At 48.4% G+C, this 18,783-nt stretch overlaps 1 protein-coding gene across 1 annotated transcript in view; it reads right to left on the reverse strand.

Moving 5' to 3' along the window:
* Window positions 1-1,251: 1,251 nt before the first annotated feature.
* Window positions 1,252-18,783, reverse strand: part of WTIP (WT1 interacting protein) — an 81,419-nt gene continuing 63,887 nt past the window's right edge. The window contains exons 4-8 of the mRNA XM_064159899.1: window positions 13,278-13,340; window positions 10,816-10,946; window positions 9,705-9,756; window positions 7,867-7,935; window positions 1,252-5,393 (exon numbers count right to left, since the gene is read on the reverse strand). Coding sequence (XP_064015969.1) covers window positions 5,241-5,393; window positions 7,867-7,935; window positions 9,705-9,756; window positions 10,816-10,946; window positions 13,278-13,340 — 468 coding nt within the window. The 3' untranslated portion in view covers window positions 1,252-5,240. The remainder of the gene's footprint in view (window positions 5,394-7,866; window positions 7,936-9,704; window positions 9,757-10,815; window positions 10,947-13,277; window positions 13,341-18,783) is intronic.

Here is an 18,783-nt window from a genome sequence, read left to right on the forward strand (position 1 = left end):
TAGTATTTGGAAGCTCTCTGTTTTTTTCAGCCTGGCTGCTTATGGGTTGGTGTAAACTCACTGCCTTAAGAGTCTGTCCTAGAGTTTAGTGACTGCGTTTGTGTCACCTGCGTGGTGAAGCACCCTCGGGAGGGCACTTTTTTTTCATTCAAGGAGGGCATGAATTGCTCATTTGAAAGGAAGGTTTTAAGAGTAGAAGTGAGAAAATAGCATAGCTGTGAAGTCCCTGCAGAAGTGTGGTACATCTGTTTCAAAGCACAGAAGTGCAGACTGTCCCTAGAACAATTCTGGCATTTGTAAGTCTTTCCATTCTGTCTGTGCTGGAGAAAAAAATTGCCAAAATGGCCATTGTGTGGAAGCCACCAGCAAGTGTCAGCTCCAAACGTGCTGTGCTTTGCAAAGGCAGCAGGGCAGAGCAGGCCTCTTTGGAGAAGGCAGCAGTGTGCTCAACTGGAGGCTGGGGAATAGTTGGCTTCTGGAGGAAAGAGCATCCACAGCGGTAGACTGATCAGCTTAATGGAAAAGAACATGAGGAGACCAGGCAGAAGCTGACTCTTGTCCTCTTTCCTCAGGCACCCACTTCGGGCCACAGGAGCCAAGCGCTGATGAATCTCCTGCCTGCCCACAGAATGACTGTGTGTGGAAGGTAAATGTGACCAAGCTCCCAGCTGTGCCATGGAGCTGGAGACAAGAAGTTGGCAAAGAGCTTCAGGAAGGTTATATATATATATATATATATATATATATTTAAAGGTTTGGGGTTTTTTTTTGGGATCCTATTAGAGCTCTGGGCAGAGTTATGACTGTGAGTTAGCAACAAAACAGAGACATTTCCCCAACCCAAGGTCTGTGCAAGTTCACAGCCCAGGCAAGTGCTCCTCTACTGCAACACTCTAAAAGCAGTGAGAGTCCTGAAAGGGAAGTGCTCCTCGGTGCTGACTGGCCTACGTGTGAACTAGCCAGACTGGTTACAGCTTAATTAAACATTGCCAGAGTGGCTAAATTCTTTTCTAAGTGCAGCTGCAAAACATTAGCTGTGGGCATACTTTAGACCTTAATTAGTAACATTTGCACTGGAGGACCAAAAATCTTTCATGAGTGCAGCTGCAATCAATTAATATCAGTTAGGCATTTTTAAAGCAATACAAGGGGCTCCTGAAAATCTTTAGTGCCCACCTTGACCAACCAAGAACCCCCAGCCTCCCCCAAACAAAAACAACCCCCAAACCTTACACTCCACAAAGCACAAAATCAAAGAAAACTACAAAATGTCTTTATTGAAAAAAGCAGATAATAGCATCTAAGGTTAAATGGAACTTCTGACTTTAATATTAAATAACTTAGGATGATAGCAAGTAGCTTCTTCTTCAGATAAATAAATCTACATTTCCCAATTCTTTCTTTTTCTTCAACAATCAAGGGAATCAAAACACTGAAAACACAAAACCACAAAGTCACTCTAGAGACTAAAAGACAGAAGCAGACGGCAAGGTTTTACAAGGCTGTATGTACAAAAATAGTTAACCTAGGGTGTATTTTCAGCATGTAAACTAGTCACATGATATACAAACTGGGACTTTATATATCTCCTACAAAATAAAACCCAACGTCGGTCCAAGTTCTTGGAAGAAAACTATATTCTTTTAAAGAAAATGAAAATATTTCTCAAATGAAAACTTAATTTAAGTCAAATTATATACTCTAGTTATGGCATTAGTTACAGGATGAATCACAAACCTTTAAACTTTTCTTGAAACACAAGAAAGCAGCTTTTGTCTCCTTTAGAGCTTTGGTTTACTTAACTACTCTGGAATTTCTGGTCTTAAAGAGCTCCTCTAACCGTGTTTTCCTTTTGAAGCTCCACCTTACAAAATATATACACACGTGCACAGGAGTGAAAGGAAAAGGAAAGAAACCCAAACAAACCCTCTCTGAAAGCTCCATTATCTGAGTGCATTCTCTCGGGTTGTGCTCAAATTGTTCTTTTGGTCCTTTCTTTGGAACGTGTCCTCCCGCGCACGGGGGACTCTGAAAGGCCCCCAGCAGCTCTGTGCTGCGGGGACCCGGTACCAGGCCTCACCAAAAGGGAAAGGTGCAGCCCTGATGCCAACGAGAACAAGCTGGTATTGTTTCAACTTGAGGGAAATATTCTGAAGGTACAGCAAAGGCTTCTCCAGACCAATCACAGCATAAAATGACCTCAGACGCTTGCATCTGTGTTGAACCGCTTGGCCATGAGAAGGCTCCTGCAGAAAAGCATGGGAGGAAGCCTCCCCTTCTCACGTCCGTAACTCCCCAGAGCAGAGGCACAACGTGCAGAAGCTGTCTCCAGCACTACAGAGTACAGCACAACATTATTTTACATTTGCCTTTCTTTTTCATTAATTAAAAAACAACCCCCCCAAAAAAAATCAAACCAACAACCAACCCCTGGCAAATTTCCCTGGAGCTCCAGTTTTCCTCCTAAAGGCTGGAAAGCCAAAGCTGTGCTTGATCATACAGAATGGAATGCACCTGCCCATAGGAAACCCTGCAACAGCTGCTGCTGCCTGAGTTTAACCAGGTTGCTTAGCCTAGGTTGAAACCTTACCTTTCAGGCTTTACCAGGGTGATGCTGAACACTGGAAGTGAGTAGAGCTACAAGAGACTGACAGGGCACGAAATGGAATTAACCATGTTCTACAGGACGAGCGCCAACCCAAGGAAGGGCAGGTACGTACATGCTGGGTGGTGTGCTGGCTGCTGTGTTGAGTGGAACCTCAACTTGCCAATGAAAGAGGCAAAGTGCTAAGGAGGGGACTGGCAGAAGACTGGGCTGAACACCAGACTAAGTCACCTTCATCTCTGGCCACTGACTCTGAAGGTTCTGCTTCCTTGCTGGTAAAGCAAAGCCTTTTCCCAGTGCAATGAGTACTGCTATGGGATGATCTGCTCTGGGGAACAGACACAAACCCTCCCTGTGCATCCGAATGATTACAATCTGTATTCAGGAACACAACTTAAGAAGGTAAAGACAAGCAAAGTAAAAATACCCCAAAGCTAAGTGTGGTCCAAAGTAGCTTCCTTAAATGATGGAAGTATTATATTGCAGCTGATAGGAAGAGTTTATCCTGAAGCTCTGATATCTTCCATAAGGAATGGAGCTGGTCAGACAATCCAGTTGAAACCATTTTATTCCCCCCTTTTCCAGCACCCACTCTTTGGGCAAGAGGCAACTGTCTGAATTACTTCCTTCTGAGGCTGGGCTGGTCACTGTGAACACAGAGGTGAAGTTTGCAAAAGCAGCAGTGTGCACACTCCCACTGTCCTCTAGCTTGCAGGCCAGACCTCCTAGGTCAGCAGTGGGACATGGGTTGCAATGTATTTGTGCGGAAGATGGCTATCGCATTAAATATGTTCATTATAAACAGAGAGATTTTAATTAGGAGCTGACTTTCTAAAGGAGCATCTGACTTGCCAAGGAGCATTCAGCAGGGCAGGTTAATCTAGGCCAGCAGCAGCCTGGCAGCAGTTCAGGACACATACCTCTTGTCCTTCACTAACAGAAAACCAGCAGCTCATAGGAATTCTTCTCGCCACCCTCACCCCCACCCCTTTTCCTGCAGAAGGAAAGTCTAAACTATCAAAAAGTTCTGTTAAGGGAGTTAATTATTCCACTTAGGAATCAGTGGCCATTGGGTGCTCTCTGTACTATTCGAGGGCATCACAAATGGCTTTCAAAAAGTCAGTGAGGCATAAGAAACTGAATTGCAGTGGTGGTGCCAGAGAGGAGAGCGGCTGGCTCCTCAGGCTGCCTTTAGCGCAGGAAGGCTGCCGAGTGGATCGGGCAGAGTCTCAGCGTGCTGAGAACTGGCACAGAGATGTCCCAACTTACACGTGCAGAGAACCTGGACTGGTTAGTTCCACTTCCTTTGGAGCAGAAGAATTTTTATGTTGTTGTAATTTGGATACAGCTAAAGCTAGCAATGATGGATTTGTTTTAAAACGTAAATTCAGGAAGGCTGGATCAACTCTCCTGAGAAGGCACCGAATTTGTGGAACATACAGATGTGTGGTTTGCATCTAAATCATGGACACATGCTAGAAAACAAACCATAAAAAAGATTCATCTCACTTCCTATATGGAAGACTTGTATTTCCCCAGAGCTCTGAGGTTACTGTGAGAGCTGATGCAAAACAGCCAAGTGTGTGCACTCTAGCTACGGCCAATGCTTGGTTTAGAACACCAGTGCTGCGATGATCTGACGCTCCTCCTGCTGCTCAACTGCCCTTTGTTTTCCCATGAAGACAGTCACCATTATCAGTTCAAAAGTACATCTAGAAAAGAACACAAAGCTGAAAAGATAATACAAACCCCACTGTTCCCTTCTGCTTTTAATAATCTATCAACATACAGTTGGTAACAAGTGCAGGCCTGTGTAAAAAGTAGTAGCACGTCAAGGGTGCCTTTGCTAAGCCGGTATCAGACAACAAGAGGAATCTTTTGCTAAGTGCCAAATCATCACGTTGCTATGAATGCATTCTGAAGCCGTGGCTACATTTGTATACCACAAGCAATTACAGAAGTCTGTCACTTTCTTCAGCTGCTCTGCCCCTGCGTGTGCCAATCTTTTGGATTCACTCCTCTGTAAGGCTGGGTTTAGGCAGGTGCTTGCAGTATTTCTTTAACAAGCTAAATCATCTTTGGATAGCTGTGGAACCTTGCAGGCTGGAAAGCTGGCTTGGTGCTTCTGCACAGAATGCCATCATTAACCCATGCTCAAACTGGCCCTGTGAAGAACACTGTTTGCTTCACAGTCACTACTGGGAGTCTAAGTTTCAAAACCCCTGTAAGACTGCATTCCCTAAGACCAGAATTCAACAAAACTAGCTAAAATGCTAGCATTTATCTTATCACACTTGCTGCAATATGATAAGGTGCTAACTTTTGGAAAGTAATTCTACACTCCTTGTCCAGGTGAACTCTCTGCTGCAGGGCAGTGAGCAGGGAGTGCAGAACAGCCCTTTTGTACCACTGCTTTTAGAAACGCTGCCCTCGACAGTTACAGCTGAGTGGAGAGTGATCTGTTCAAGTAGACGGCGGTGCCAGAGGAACGACTGCGTTAGGGACAGAATCAGGAAAGGACCCTTCACCTCTGATTTAAACAATAAATAGCTGGGTTGGGTGCTCATTACTGGAATCTCATCTTTACAGTCACTGGGAGAGTTCTCTCCCCTGCTGCTGGCGCTGGCAGTGTCTTTCAGAGCTCGGTGACATGCATGGGGTAGCTGGGCGGCGGATGCGACGGCAGTTTGATGTTGAGGCGCCTGATGTGACAGCCGTGGCAGAGCAGGTGGCCCTCCAAGGGGTAACAGCGGTGCCCTTCCTCGTCATTCAGCTGCAAGCCGCAATCCTAGGGAAAACACAGCCCGCTTCAGCGACTGCTCCAGGCAGGACTGCCCACAAGGCACAAGCCTAATCGCTCCCTCCCATGTCTCAGCAACCTCAAGCACTTTGTGTAGGTGGCCCAGACTAGTTCCTATCAAGCAGAATGCATCACTGAAATCAAACAGGACTCTCTAGCAGTACCCAGCGTTTTCTTCCCGGTTCTGTCTCATTCTGGTCTCCACTTCATCTGATAAAGGTCCACACAAATAGAGGCAAAAACCAGGCCAAGGACTGACCCTGACACATACAACCTGGAAGAGGTCAGAACCAAGGAGGAGGCAGGCAGTGCGCAAGAACTGGGGGAGTGCAAGTAGAGAATGTGCCAAATGGAAAGAGGGGGAGATGAGGGGGAGATGTTTTCCTTCTGAAGCAGGGCTCCAGTCTCGGTCAGACTTGCAGACCAATGGTCCACCTTTCCTGGAAACATGTTAGCAAATCTGGGACGGCACAGAACGACAGGGACAAGGAGTGGACGGCAGTGGAGGAACAGAGATAAAGACAAAACCAACAATGACCCTGCCTGCTGGCTGCTTTGTATGCTGGAGTCCTGGCTTTCAGTTGCCATCACTGTAACTTTGAGGACATTGGAAACTCGTGGCAGTTTTGTGCTTGGAGTTGATATTTCAAGTATGTTAAATACTTTAAAATTGTTACTGGGATCGGTGCTGATGATCCAGAGATTCTGAGTGTGTATCTGTACACTTAACACACAGAGGGGAGGAGAAAAGAACAAGTAGATAATTTTGGTATGAAAATCCAATGCAAAGCTCTTAACTGGACACAAAGTACCATCTTCATGGCTCAAGTAATAACAAAAAATGCATTTTCAAGCAAGCTTTGGAAGTGGAGGGTTCATTTAGGGAGGCAAAGTTTCTGCCAAGGTAGCTGTGTCACTTTATGGAAGACTGAAAACTCAATTCCTCTTTAGCACTTAACAGTTTCAGATACCCTACAGGTGTCCCAAGCGTCCATAGCTTTTTCCCTCTCCAGAGCTGTATTTCTTTTCTGCCTTCTGAGTTGAGATCAGTCATGGAATGAAAACCAGCTTGAACTTCCCAGCAGAAGTGGTTGCACAGAAAAGCAGCAAAGTTTCCAAGCTGACTACTGACTGCCTGGCCAGCATGTGATGATGACATCTTCTGAAATCTCCTTAAAGTCATCACAACCTTTGCAAAAGTGAGTACCTCAAAATAATGGCACTACCTGTTCTAGCGGTATTTGGAGTCGGCAGTGAGCCAGTGTGTCCAGTTTGAGAGCATGCCCCTGCTGACACCTGGCTAGCCCCTGGATTCCTGCACAGAAACACACTCTGCCATTCTGGGCAGATGTGGCAGCATCTCAACTGGCCTCAAACTGGAGGGAGAGTGGGAAAATGAACAATGAAACAGCACTGAAAATAACCCCCGTTGGGACATTCTGGTATAGAGTCAATGGCCTGAGCGAGAAGGCAGAGAGCTGTTGTCTTAGGTGAAGCTGCACAAAGCAGTAGTTGTGGGGAGGAGGAGGAGGGGGGAAGTGCAGCTTCCCAAAATGCTGAGATTTCCTGTGCCAGTTTCTCTTTAAACGCCAGTAGAGCAGCAAGGAGTATCAAGCATCTCTGCTGGCAGGAGACAGATCGAGGCCTCCTTCCATCTAGCTTCATACACATTTCAAGAGGCCCTGAATTGTGTTATCCTCTCCCGCAGTCAGAAGTCTCTTTGTAAAACCTTTTCTGTGTGGAAGTACATGGCAGACAGAACTGCTGCTAAGACAGGTAGCACAGTCAGGACCTGTGTGGGTAGCTGGATCTTGTATCAGAGTACAAAACATACAGCAGAAGAAGTTTTGGGTAGAGCCCCAAGTAAAGAGTTTGTTTCCCAGCTCATGCTCCTGGCTGCAGAGCTAGGACTGATCTCTGCTCTCCTTTCCAAAGCAACAGCACTAATCCCACATCTGGATCTGCCTCAAGAAGGGTTTAAGTGCACAAAAAGAAACTGCTCTCAGAACAGTGACAGGTAGGCAGTGGTACCCTGGTCCCACTCCTAGTGAACAGTCAATGCTCATGGAGCAAGGGAAAACAGAGACAAATCCTTTCCCGTTTGGGAGTGAGGTCCTGCACAAGCCATGTAAATTGCAGCCTCCTCAGACCAAAGCCACACAAGCTGTGTCCAGAGCTCAGGAGTGAGGACCAGCACTTACTCTGCCCTCTCCCTGTATGGCAGTATTGACAAAATCCAACCAAACCCACCAAAATCAGCTGCTGAAGTTCATCACAGGAGCAAAAGAAGCAGCTAACTTGGTGCGGGAGACTTGCAGCCCAGCTAGCACTCATCCTTTTGCCTCCCTCCAGGAATTGTAGGGCAGAGCCCTACCTGCCCAGGCCTGCAAGAGCACCCTTGGGTGCAAGTCAGGCACCTGACAAGAGGCAGAGCCATGCCATGGGGTGGGCTGATGCTTACCTCACAGTGATAGCACTCCACATGGTAGTCCTTGTCCATTGACACCACTCGAATGGTCTCCTCAGAGCCCTGGTGGGGAAGCAGAGGGTGGGTAAGCGTGGGCTTGGAAGCAGTGTTGTCTCAAGCGGCTTTTTAGTCCTCACCCCACTGTGCTGGACAGCTGATTCCTGGGGGATCTTCCCTTCCTCTGGACAGCAAAGCTGAAGGTCCTGGCCCCTGCTGCACAGCACTGGTTTTACTGCTTAGCAGCAGTGAGTCTGACACATCTAAGCTGTAGAGCTAATTTGGGAAGTGTAGCCAAAACTTCACCCTCAAGGGACAAATTAGTTTTGAACTCAAGTCATTTTCCAAGGGCACCCTGGAGCTGAACAAACTGCCAGCCACAATCTCTGACCTGCTGATTGGGCAGCCCTTCCTTGCAGACATCCTGGCCTGAGCTTTCCAGGAGCTGTGTTCCACTCCAAGCCTCTGCTGCACAGCTCTTTTGCACACCGCATGTCACCGTGTGTAGCCCACGGGGGTTCCATACCAGTCTGGCAGGTAATTACGTGCACAGCCCAGAGCTCCAGAGTAAGGGTGGATGCAGCTCAGTTGTGTAATTGCTGGCTGAGCCCCAGGCCCTGCAGAGCAGCCCATACCCTTCTGGTAACCTCACAGACTCTTTCCCTGATCCACTCTGAAGACAGAGCTCATTAAATTGGTTGCTTTGCATTGTTTCCAGTTCCAGGTGTGGCTACAGCATCAGACATGATGTAGACTACGTCTGCGAGAAGCTGTGGGCAAGTTAGCACCTGCACTGCTAGACTTGAACTAGCCTAAGCAGCCTCCATGGGAAAGAATGTGGAGCCCATCCTGCCAGCAGTCAGGTGAGTCAGCAGGGGGACTGTTTTGTGCTTTTTGTTCTGCTTTCTTGTTGTCTGTTTGGTGTTTTTATTTAGAGTCATTTGGTAAGACAAACCCAGCAAAATGTACCCAGGAGTTTCCTCCTGCCATTCCACCACCAGGACAAGCACTTCTGCCTCAGCCTTTGTGAGGCTTTTAATGACGTGAGACCTGACCACTTAAGAGAGGTAGCAATGACAACTAGAGCCATGGGCAGGGTGATGGAGGTGGGCACACTGAGAGGCTCTACCCACAGGCCTTACTGGGGAATGGGAGGGCGCTTCTCAGTGATGGCAGCAGTGGGAACTCAGAGTCCTGCACCCACTCAAGGGCGAGCCTTTGGTGAGCACTGCTGTGGGCAGGAAGAAAAGGGATTCTCTAATGCAGAAATCTTATCAGGCCAACTATGGTGTCAGGACAGGCTACAGGCAGGTCATTCAACTGGCTTCCCCATTAAGCAGCTGTCCTGCTGCCTTCCCCACCCCTTTAAGCACTTGCATTGCACTGCCTCTCCAGGAGGACAGACCATGTGGCTTTTTCACAGCACCAGGGTAACCCCCAGATGTCTTCTCAAGCTTGGGCACCTTAACAGATCCAGAAACGCAAAGATAACAGACAAGGAAAATTGCTACTTGAGCTAATGGAAGATCCTAAAAATAAACAGAGACTGACTTCTTGTATGGTTCTCAGAGCCCCAGTCAGGGCTTTCAATTAAATAAGGTTTCTGACAGCGTAATTAGGAGCTGCAGAGCACCCCAAAGACACAAAGGACCATGCTGCATCAGTAGCATGACTTATAACCCCTGGGAACGCTTGGGAGTGGCCTTACTGCTGAGCTGTGCCTCGCAGATAATATGGTGTGATTTGGGAAAGAGAAGAAAAGCATCTCCCATGTGTGTAGAAGGGTTCATGCCAAGAGCTGCTGCTCAGAGGAGCCAGTGCCCGCTAACACCCACCTGTGCTGGCAGGATCGGCTGGTTACAGGAAGCGCATTTTGGTGCAAAAACCCTAGGGTGCAAGAAGAAAATGGTCAGATCACATCCAAAGCTTCTTCAGAAAGCAGAACCAAGAAAGCTGCTTTTAACCATGCCTTGATTTCAGCAAAATGTAGGTCCACAGGATTTGAAACAACTCTGAATGTCTGACAATGTTCAGGGAAAAGTGGATCTGGAAGAGGGTGACCTAATTACTTAGATCTCCCTGACCTCTGGGCACAGTCAATCCAGCCGTCTTCCCACACATGTCCCTTCTCCTACCTTCCTTTACTCAGAAAGCCATTCAAGTTCTTCCAGAGACTCTCTGCTTTGACAGCTTCTGAGCTGGGGACTGCCACCACCTGGCTTCAGGAAGACATACCCATGCTCAGCAAGAGAGGGGCTGGTTGTGGCTAGGATCTCCTTAAATCGAACTCATCAACTGGTCACCTTCTCCACAGCTGCATTTTGTGCCAACTCCAGGGCCAGCATTCACCCTGCCCTTGTAACACAGCCAACCTGCTATCAATATATTGGGCTGAGTCCAGAGTGATTTGCTCCTGCTGCATAAGCTGAGTTATTGGTTAACTGGAGCTAGGAGCATTCCCATTGTCTTTGAGGAGGAGCAGAAAGGAGTCCAAAAGCAATCAATGTAAATGACAAGCCTTTTTCTCATTCTGGTGCTAGCTGCTAATTACACATCTTCTATGCAGTCCAGAGTAACCCAATCTACAGTCTCAGTAAGCCAGTGGCCTGCTACAGCAGAGCCTCAACTCTCCAGAACAGGCAGCAGAAGCTACTAGCCTGAGCTAGTCAGCACTGCCAGTCCGGAAAGCAGCAGACAAACAGCCACCAGGACATCCTCTGACACAGTTTGACTTTCAACCTCACCTGGGCACCACAGGCCACACTGGGCCCACAAAGTGACCTTTAGCAGAACTCTGAAACACTTTACAAAGGCAAGCTGTGAGAACAGCACTGGGAAGACACCTGAGCTAACAGGAGTGACCCTCTGAATCCCCCACAGAGCTCCTAACTGCCCAGGGCACTGAACCGCTGCACCCTCCCCGTGGCAGTGGGTTTGTGCACTCACGTGTGGTAGTCTTTGACACAGTAAATGTTGTTCTCCACATCTACAGTGAAGGGAACTCCATCCAAACACTCGTTACACACCACACAGCGGAAGCAGCCAGGGTGATAGGACTTCCCAAGGGCCTGCAAGATCTGCAGAAGCAAGCAGCAAATGAAGTGCATGCATGAGATCCCCTTCCATACACTGCTGTGTCTGCTTGTCACTGATGCCAGTAAGAAAAGCACTTCAGCAAGAAACTGCCACTCTGCAGATCTGCCAGTGAGAGGCCTTCTGAAGCAGTCCACTTGCTTATTTCAGCAGGCTCCAATACAGAGAGAACTGTGAACACCAGGCTAACGCCCTTGGTTGGCTCTGCAGGGCCAGCACTGCCAACAGAAGTGAAGAAGGGCTTCAGAGACCACTTCTGGGGCAATCTGTTGTAGCCAAGCGTAAGTTCCTGGGATAGAGAGTTAACTCACACAGCTTCACAGGCTGTGACACACAGAATACAAACCACTGCCTCCTCCAAGAGTGGAGAAACAAAACGAGCAAATAAACAGCTTTCCCTCACTCATGGCAGCTCCCAGTCCAGCAGAGCTACTGACTGCTGCTCACTAAGGCACACGGAGGCCCAGCGGTCCCTGTTACCATACCATCTGTATCCATGTCTTTGGATGCAGATCTACCCATCTGCCCAGGCTTTTCCCCTGCTGACCTTCCCTACTGTACACTGGTTGGGTTTTTTCAGCCCAGAGAAAAGAAAGTTCTGGAGAGGTCTCACAGCAGCCTTCCAGTAGCTAAAAGGGTCCGCAAGAAAGCTGGGAGGGCCTTTTTACAGGGGCTTGCAGTGACAGGACCAGGGACAATGGAGCTGGAAGAGGAGACAGTAAGACTGGAGATTAGGAAGAAATCCTTTACAGTGAGGGTGGGGAGACAGTGGAACAGGTTGCCCAGGGAGGCTGTGGATGCCCCTCCCTGGAGCTGTTCAAGACCAGGCTGGATGAAGCCTTGAGCAACCTGGGCTCGTGGGAGGTGTCCTTGACCAAAGCAGGGGGTTGGAACTGGATGATCTTTAAGGTCCCTTCCAACCCAAACCATTCTACAATACTATGATTTCAAAGGTTTCAAGGGCAGGTCTGATGTGGTCTCAGCTGCACAACACCTCTAGCTCTATGTTCAGTGAGTGGCATCAGACAGTGGCCAGGAACAAGTCCTCTTTGTGCCTTGTGCTGCTGTGCTGCCCAGGCTGCTGGGCTGGCATGGCTGTGCAGCCACCCCACCACACACAGCAGACCCTAACCCACCTGCACATCCAGCCCCAAACAGTTCCAGCTGTGCTGCAGCCCTGCCCCTTGGTGACCACGGACACCACGGCCCTGCTGCGTGCTTGGTGTCTCTGTGCTCCCAGGGAAGTAGCCAAACAAGGCTGCTTAATGCCTGGAGCTCCAGAGCTGCTCCCTTTTGTCTTGTTGACTGGACGAAGGCAGACAAGCACCTGCCAAGCTTCCAGCTACTGAGCTCCACCAATGATGGACTCTTGCCTAGAATTCTGCAATTAAGGGCCAGCTCAAAGCCTGCAAGTCAGGATCCCCCTCCCAGCATGACACAACTCCAGAAATGTGCTCGGGGGCTAAACTGAACAACATCCTTCTCCAGCCAGTGGTGCCAGGACAGGAGCCAGGATCCTCGTTAGCCAAGCCTCCCTTCCAGCTGCTGCGGAACCTCTGTGTTTGCAACGCAGGAGCTGCTTCTGTCAGCCAGGCTGGGCTGTCCCATGCGTTCGACAAGAGGAGAGGAGAGCTGTGCTCCTTCAGGGTGTCAGCCACTTCATTTTGCTTGGGAACGTCTGCTTAAGAAGAGCAGACTCAGTTCCCTCTACTTTTCACCCACTGAAATGACGCCAGCATTATCTTGCCCAGCCCACAGCCCTTTGATGTTTTTTCGTTCTAACTCTGTGACTCTGCCTGGTAGCTGCCTGCAAACCCCTCTGGCATCTTAACTGACACGGAGCCAGCGGCAGAAGGTAAATAAAGCAAGTGACAGAGCGGGCAGCAAACCTCAGCACTATTGATAGTGTCTCCCCCTCTCCAGCCCAGCTTCCATCCGCTTGCCAGAGCTCCTGTTACTCTGCTGTCTTACGGAGCACAGCCTCTGCTCTCCTTTGCCATGCTCTCACGCACAGCTGGGCTGCATTTCCCCCCTGCACGAGTAAAACATTTTTGGTTGTTGTTAAAGTGACATGCAGCAGAACAGCCACCTCCTGCCAGTGCAGGTGCAAACCAAGCCCAGTTCACTGCACATAACAGCAGCAGCAGGTGAAGGGTCTTCTGCTTACTGCCTGAGTTTCCAAAATGCCCCTGACAACAGTGAGGATGAGGATGGCCTGAGCAGGGAAGAGCAAACAGCTGGCAGTATGCTGCCCCTAACAGATGAAAAACAAGCTGCCCAACAAGCTGCCCCACCCGGGGAACCGGGCCTCTTACCATTTCCATGATGAGGTGTCCACACACAAAGCACTTGTCTGCTGTCTGCTGGAAACCTGAATACTGTGCAGAAGACAGAACAGAAAGGACTGTTAGGAGCCACTCCTCTGGCTGCAGGAATGCCCTGCAGGCCAACCCTGTGCTGCCTTCCAGCCCGTGCTGTGCGTGACAGCAAACTCTACAGCAGCCATAGGAGATGCTGATTCAGAAGCTTTGTTCTTGCACCGTGCTCAAAACCCAGCTTGCCCTTCTGATGCACTGCAAGACTTCCACTGAGACTGCCAAGGTTAACAACCATGCTTGGAGTTTTATTTGTGAAGCCTCATTGGTGTATTTGTGTCTGCTGTGCTGGACCTAGCTCCAGTTCACTCTGTTGTTGCTCTTGGGAAGGAAATAACCTAAGACTTACCTTCTGACTGCTGCTCAAATTAGTGACCTGATGCTCTGTGATCTGACCTCAGATCCTGGCCCTACGTTTCACTCAGTGCTACATGGAGGTTAGAAAAATGAAGACTCAAAGAGGATTTAGCTGCCTCGTGGATGCCAAGCTGTTCAGCCAGGGAACAATCTGAAAGTCCAGTGGCAGGAGCTTGGGCTCCCTGCACAATGTGGGCAACGGTAAGGCAAACCCCCGGTGCCAGCCTGTGCTCCAGCCTGCAGTGGGGAAGGGGATGGTTGCTCAGGCTGGGGCACAGTGGCAAGGAGATACTCTACCCACTTGTTCCCTGCCTGGGTTTGACCTTTCCTTTGTACTCATGTCCCTAAAGCAGCTCCTGTTTCAGATGCCAAAGCTGTGTGTTCAGAGGTACACACTAAACACGGAGGTTATCAGGCCAGGAGACTGACCTACCGGAAAACCACCCCAGAGGCAAGAGGCATGGCCTGAGGAGCCCCAGCCATGTCATCTTCAAACTGGTATTTGCAGTGGCTGCACTTTACTCTCACCCACCACAGCCCCATTCCAAAGGAGCGCTGCGTGTGCAGTCCTCCTGCCGGGGGTGCTCCGTTACTTGTAGGGTATTGACAGCTCAGTGATGCTCACTGCAGTAACCAAGGTTGTAGCAAAGCTCACCTGAAATGCACTTTGGTTGCACACAATAAAAGAGAGGGAACGAGGAGGACAAGAGTGAACTGGACTCTTCTCCCAGAGTGCAGGTTAATTGGCTCAGGCACCCAATGCATCCTTGGTGCCCAGGGACTGCTCCTGATTTAGTGGGGACTAGCTGTCCCCTCGCTTCAAAAGCCAGTGGTTCCCAGCCTGGAGCTGCCATATGTTTTCCCTGTCACTCTGTGAGAGGATTACATCTTACTCCAGATCAGTAGGTTGCAGACTAAATTATTGTTGCTATGCAACAGAGCGAATATGAAGGGAAAGGTCTCACACGGTCCTTGATGGGCCCAGAAAGTTGGTAAATGATCATATGGCAGCTGTTAGAGCTCCACAGTTACCAGGCACTAAAGAACACAGCTCATGCAGTCCTAGCAAACTCTGAAACTTCATCCAAAGAGACCAGGGTGCAAACATAGAGGCAGGCAGTCCTGGCTGGCTGTTGCTGCAAAATACTGGGGGTTTGCTCCTTGCTGCTTCTTACTGACACAGAAAAAAGGCCTCACTGCTTGAGAGAGTTCTTGGCTGAACTGAGTAACCATCTGAGTTACTGCATCTGAGTAACCATCTGGCCAGACTGTTTCCTGAGGTGGCAAACCCAATGGTTTCTGGAAACAGGTGGGTAGATCCTAGTGGGACAGACAGCAGGGGATTAAAACAACAGCACAAATCCAGCTAACTCTGAAATCCTGCTGGAATGACTTCACCAGTGCCATCTGGCTGTCATTTGATAAGGAATGCAAAGGGGCATCTATTGATTAAGAGAGAACATTACTGCCCAAGAACAGACTGTCAGAGTGGGCAGAATCATGTCACTTATTGCTAACTAGAGTGTCATCAGCTACACTGATTGCCAGAAAGAAAGCCTCTGCTGACACAAAGTCACTCTTTATGTGACTAACCCTATTAAATTAAAACCATGATTTGTTTTTAACAAGAGAATTGTTATTTGTCAAACACATCCAGAACTGGATTACCCAATTAAGAAGTCTCTGCAAAATGGCAGTAAATCCAAAAGCAGTGATAAAATATTTTACGGGCTGGGGAAGCTGTCTTTTGCCACTGCATTCTTTTCTGAGCACAGCACTGCTCCCACACCAAGTGCAGAACTGGCTCAGTAAGGGTTCTGGATGCAGCTCTGCTTGTGCTTTGAACCAATTTGGACTGAAAAGGAAGGATCAGCCTCAGATCCCAGCAGCACCATTTTCTACATGATGGAAGCACTGCTGGTTTAAGGTAAACAAGGAATTCTCTTCTCCCTTTTTGTAGTTCACCTGTAGCCTTCTGCTTTGCAGTGTTCTTCATCTGGAGAGCTCAACAGCTCTGTTGTGCTAAGCTTTTGGTCCTAGAAGCAGAGCTTACAAATGAAACCTTAAAATACCAATTAAGATTGGCAACCTCTCTCTTTGAAGCACTTGATTATTAACCTTTGGAAACCTTGTGTGCAACAAGAAAGAAGTTGTGACTTGCTCCAGACTGCAGACAAGGCAGGCTGGCCTCTCTATCGTCTCGGCACACCCAAGAGCCTCACCAGTGGTAGTTTCCCAGAGAGGCTGAGTGGCAGAAGCGTCACTGGCCCCCAGAGCTTGTGCACTGGGTAACTGTAAGAGAAGGAGGTTATGCTCTGCAGACTTGTAACCTCTTTTACTACTAACATAATTGGAGGGGGAAAAAGAGCTTTTGCACACACCAGCTCTGCCTCATGATCTGGAGACATGAAAACCAGACTGAGGTGAAACAGCTAACGCAGGCTGATAGGCAAGACCTTAGTCAAATCACAGCCGCACCTCCTGCATGCCAGGTGCTTTATACACACAGCTTCCGTTAGATGGAAGCAGCACAGGGCTCCGTTTTAGCCTTACTTGATAAGGGTTTTGTTTGTGCTGGCTTGGGTTTTTTACTCAAACGTTGTTGTGTTGTTGGCAGCTCAGTAAGACAGTGTAAATACAGACCCATCTCAAACCAGGGAAGTCTACAGCCGCTTTGCATCCAGGACAAATGCAAAGGGAAAGTCTGAACTTTCCCAATATTCATCACAGATGCTCATTAAGCATATATAAAACCACTGAAAGCTGCTGGAAAAGAACAGCTCTGAAATTCAAAGCTGGCAATGAGGTGTTACCCTTTACTCTCCTCACTTCTGTTCTTAGAAATAAAATGCTAGTTAGCAGGATGCAAAGAGAACAAAAGCGTGCTGAAGAGCTAGCACGTAGCTGCTCCTCGCTCCTGCTTTGGTGCCAGCTGTGCTCTCCCACAGGTACCTGGCTGGTCCTTCTGACTCCTCTTCCCAGTACAATACACTCTCACTTCATATGCATCAATTGAGATGTTGTAATTAAGCTTCCTGATCATACTTACATAAAATAAGACTCTGGGAAACGAAATAAACCTTGAGAAATATGTTAACTGTGTTAGAACAGAAGAGTAAAATAAAGTAGACTCTGCTGGCTGACTTTTCTTTTGTTTGCTGTCCAAGATACTTTGGTAATCAAACAGGCAAAAAAAAAAGTCTCTAATGATTCTGCCCAATGTTTCAGTGCAAGAAGAAAACAAATCCCCTTCTGTCCTGGATAGTTAGGGCTGTTAGTGTCCTCCTGTGATAATCTTGGGGTTTCTACCTCCCCTGTCTAACGTGCAGTATGCCCAGAAGAAACGCACAATGAATTTTGAGCATATAATGAACAATTATGCACGGAGGATAATCCTGCCAACTATTATAAGAAACAATTTCCCCTGCCTGCCTTCAGTCCTGTAACCAATCTTGGTTGTCTATCCAAGGTCTTTTACAGCTTGATGTTCTCATCATGATTTTCAAAAGCAAAAGCATCGAAAGAATAGCTTGCATGAAAAAAAAAGCCGTCAGGACCCCAAGTGTCCACCTTAGGCACTGCCAGCTCTCCGAAAAGACACAGCGCTTCCCTTTCGCATGCCTGGTCGTGCCCGGAGAGAGGCTGCTGCACCTCCCCGCTGTTCTGCGCTCCACACAACAAAACCTTCCTCCTGGAAACAGACCCTGGAATCTCATTCAGGCCTATTTTCTTCTTTGATGAGGATGTTCAAGACCTGCTGAAGGTTTGTGCAAGCAGACCGAGCGGGTTACATTTCAGGAGGTGCGGCAGTTGCTGCCTGGGCAATGGTACGGAGCTGTGAAAGCTCCGCCGCTGCGGCACTGCAAAGTCACCAATGTGACTGCTCAGCCTGGACTTCGGAGTCCTCACTTCTGCTGTAAGGGCTTTTGAGAGGGACGAGCAGGAGCTTTGGCCAAAATGCTTCAGGCATTTAACGCTGAAAACTCATTCCTGAATTGGGTGCTATGCTAATAATGTATTCCAACCCCAGGCTGCCTGTAATCCCTCACAGCCTCTCTTCAACTCGCTTTCCCATTAGCAGAGCATCTGTCTTCTCGCTGCTTCATTGTCTGCTCTCTGCATGGGACCCTTAGTACATGGGACGCAACAATGCAAGAAATTCATGGGATCACGTTAAGAGAGAGAGAAAATATCGAATTGGGCTCATGCAGATGGAGTTTCGTTGTTGTTGCTGTGGTTTGGGTTTTTTTCCACATGTATTGAAATGCAGTGATTGAACTGAACGAAATGAAGCCTTCTCAGCCCCCGAGATATGGTAGCCTCGGGCAGGTGGCAGAGATTAAACTACAGGAACTTTACTCTTCGTCTTGATTAAACCCTTTTATGTATCCTCTTGCTTCATCCTGCCTTGCTGTCCCTGAGGAAACACTAACACAGCAGATTGTCTTCTTACTTCTGCATTTTCACTCTGTTACATCTGCAGGACGTGGGTAGGGCAAAGAGGGACTTATGTTCCACACGGAGGTAACAGTTGGTCTGGCCAGCCACAGAACTCTGCCCAAAACCCAGGAATTCAGCTGGCAGCTAAGCCTGCCTCAGCAGGCAGGCACTGGTGGCCTCTTCTATAGAGGACCCATGCACAAACACTCACCCAAGCTACCTTCTGGTTAAGAGCCAGCCTAGATCTCGGAGCAAACGCCTGTGGAAGCTTTACAGTAACAACAACTTAACCAAACCAATCTGAAGCAGTCACCTTAATTCTGCCTCCTCTCCTCCAGCCCCACATCACCTGATTCCCACCGCACAGCACACTCTTGCCATGGGCTCTTTACTGCCACTGCTGCCATCCAGCATGGACACTGCAAAAGAGACTTCATCAGAGCACAGCTTGCAGCAGAGGGGAAGGGCTGGATTTCATTCAAACCAGTTGTGGAAAGATTTCCACTCAAAACGTAACAGCAGCTAATACCAACGTTTACTGCAGCAGTGGAAACACATCACCTTCTTAATTGGTTTCTTCCTAACTCTCCCAGAGAAATGAATTAATGCTGTCTGCTTACAGAAGTGCTTGGCAGGAGCTACAGCTTAT

The sequence above is a fragment of the Pogoniulus pusillus genome, chromosome 20, assembly GCF_015220805.1.
Source record: "Pogoniulus pusillus isolate bPogPus1 chromosome 20, bPogPus1.pri, whole genome shotgun sequence".
NCBI lineage: Eukaryota > Metazoa > Chordata > Aves > Piciformes > Lybiidae > Pogoniulus > Pogoniulus pusillus.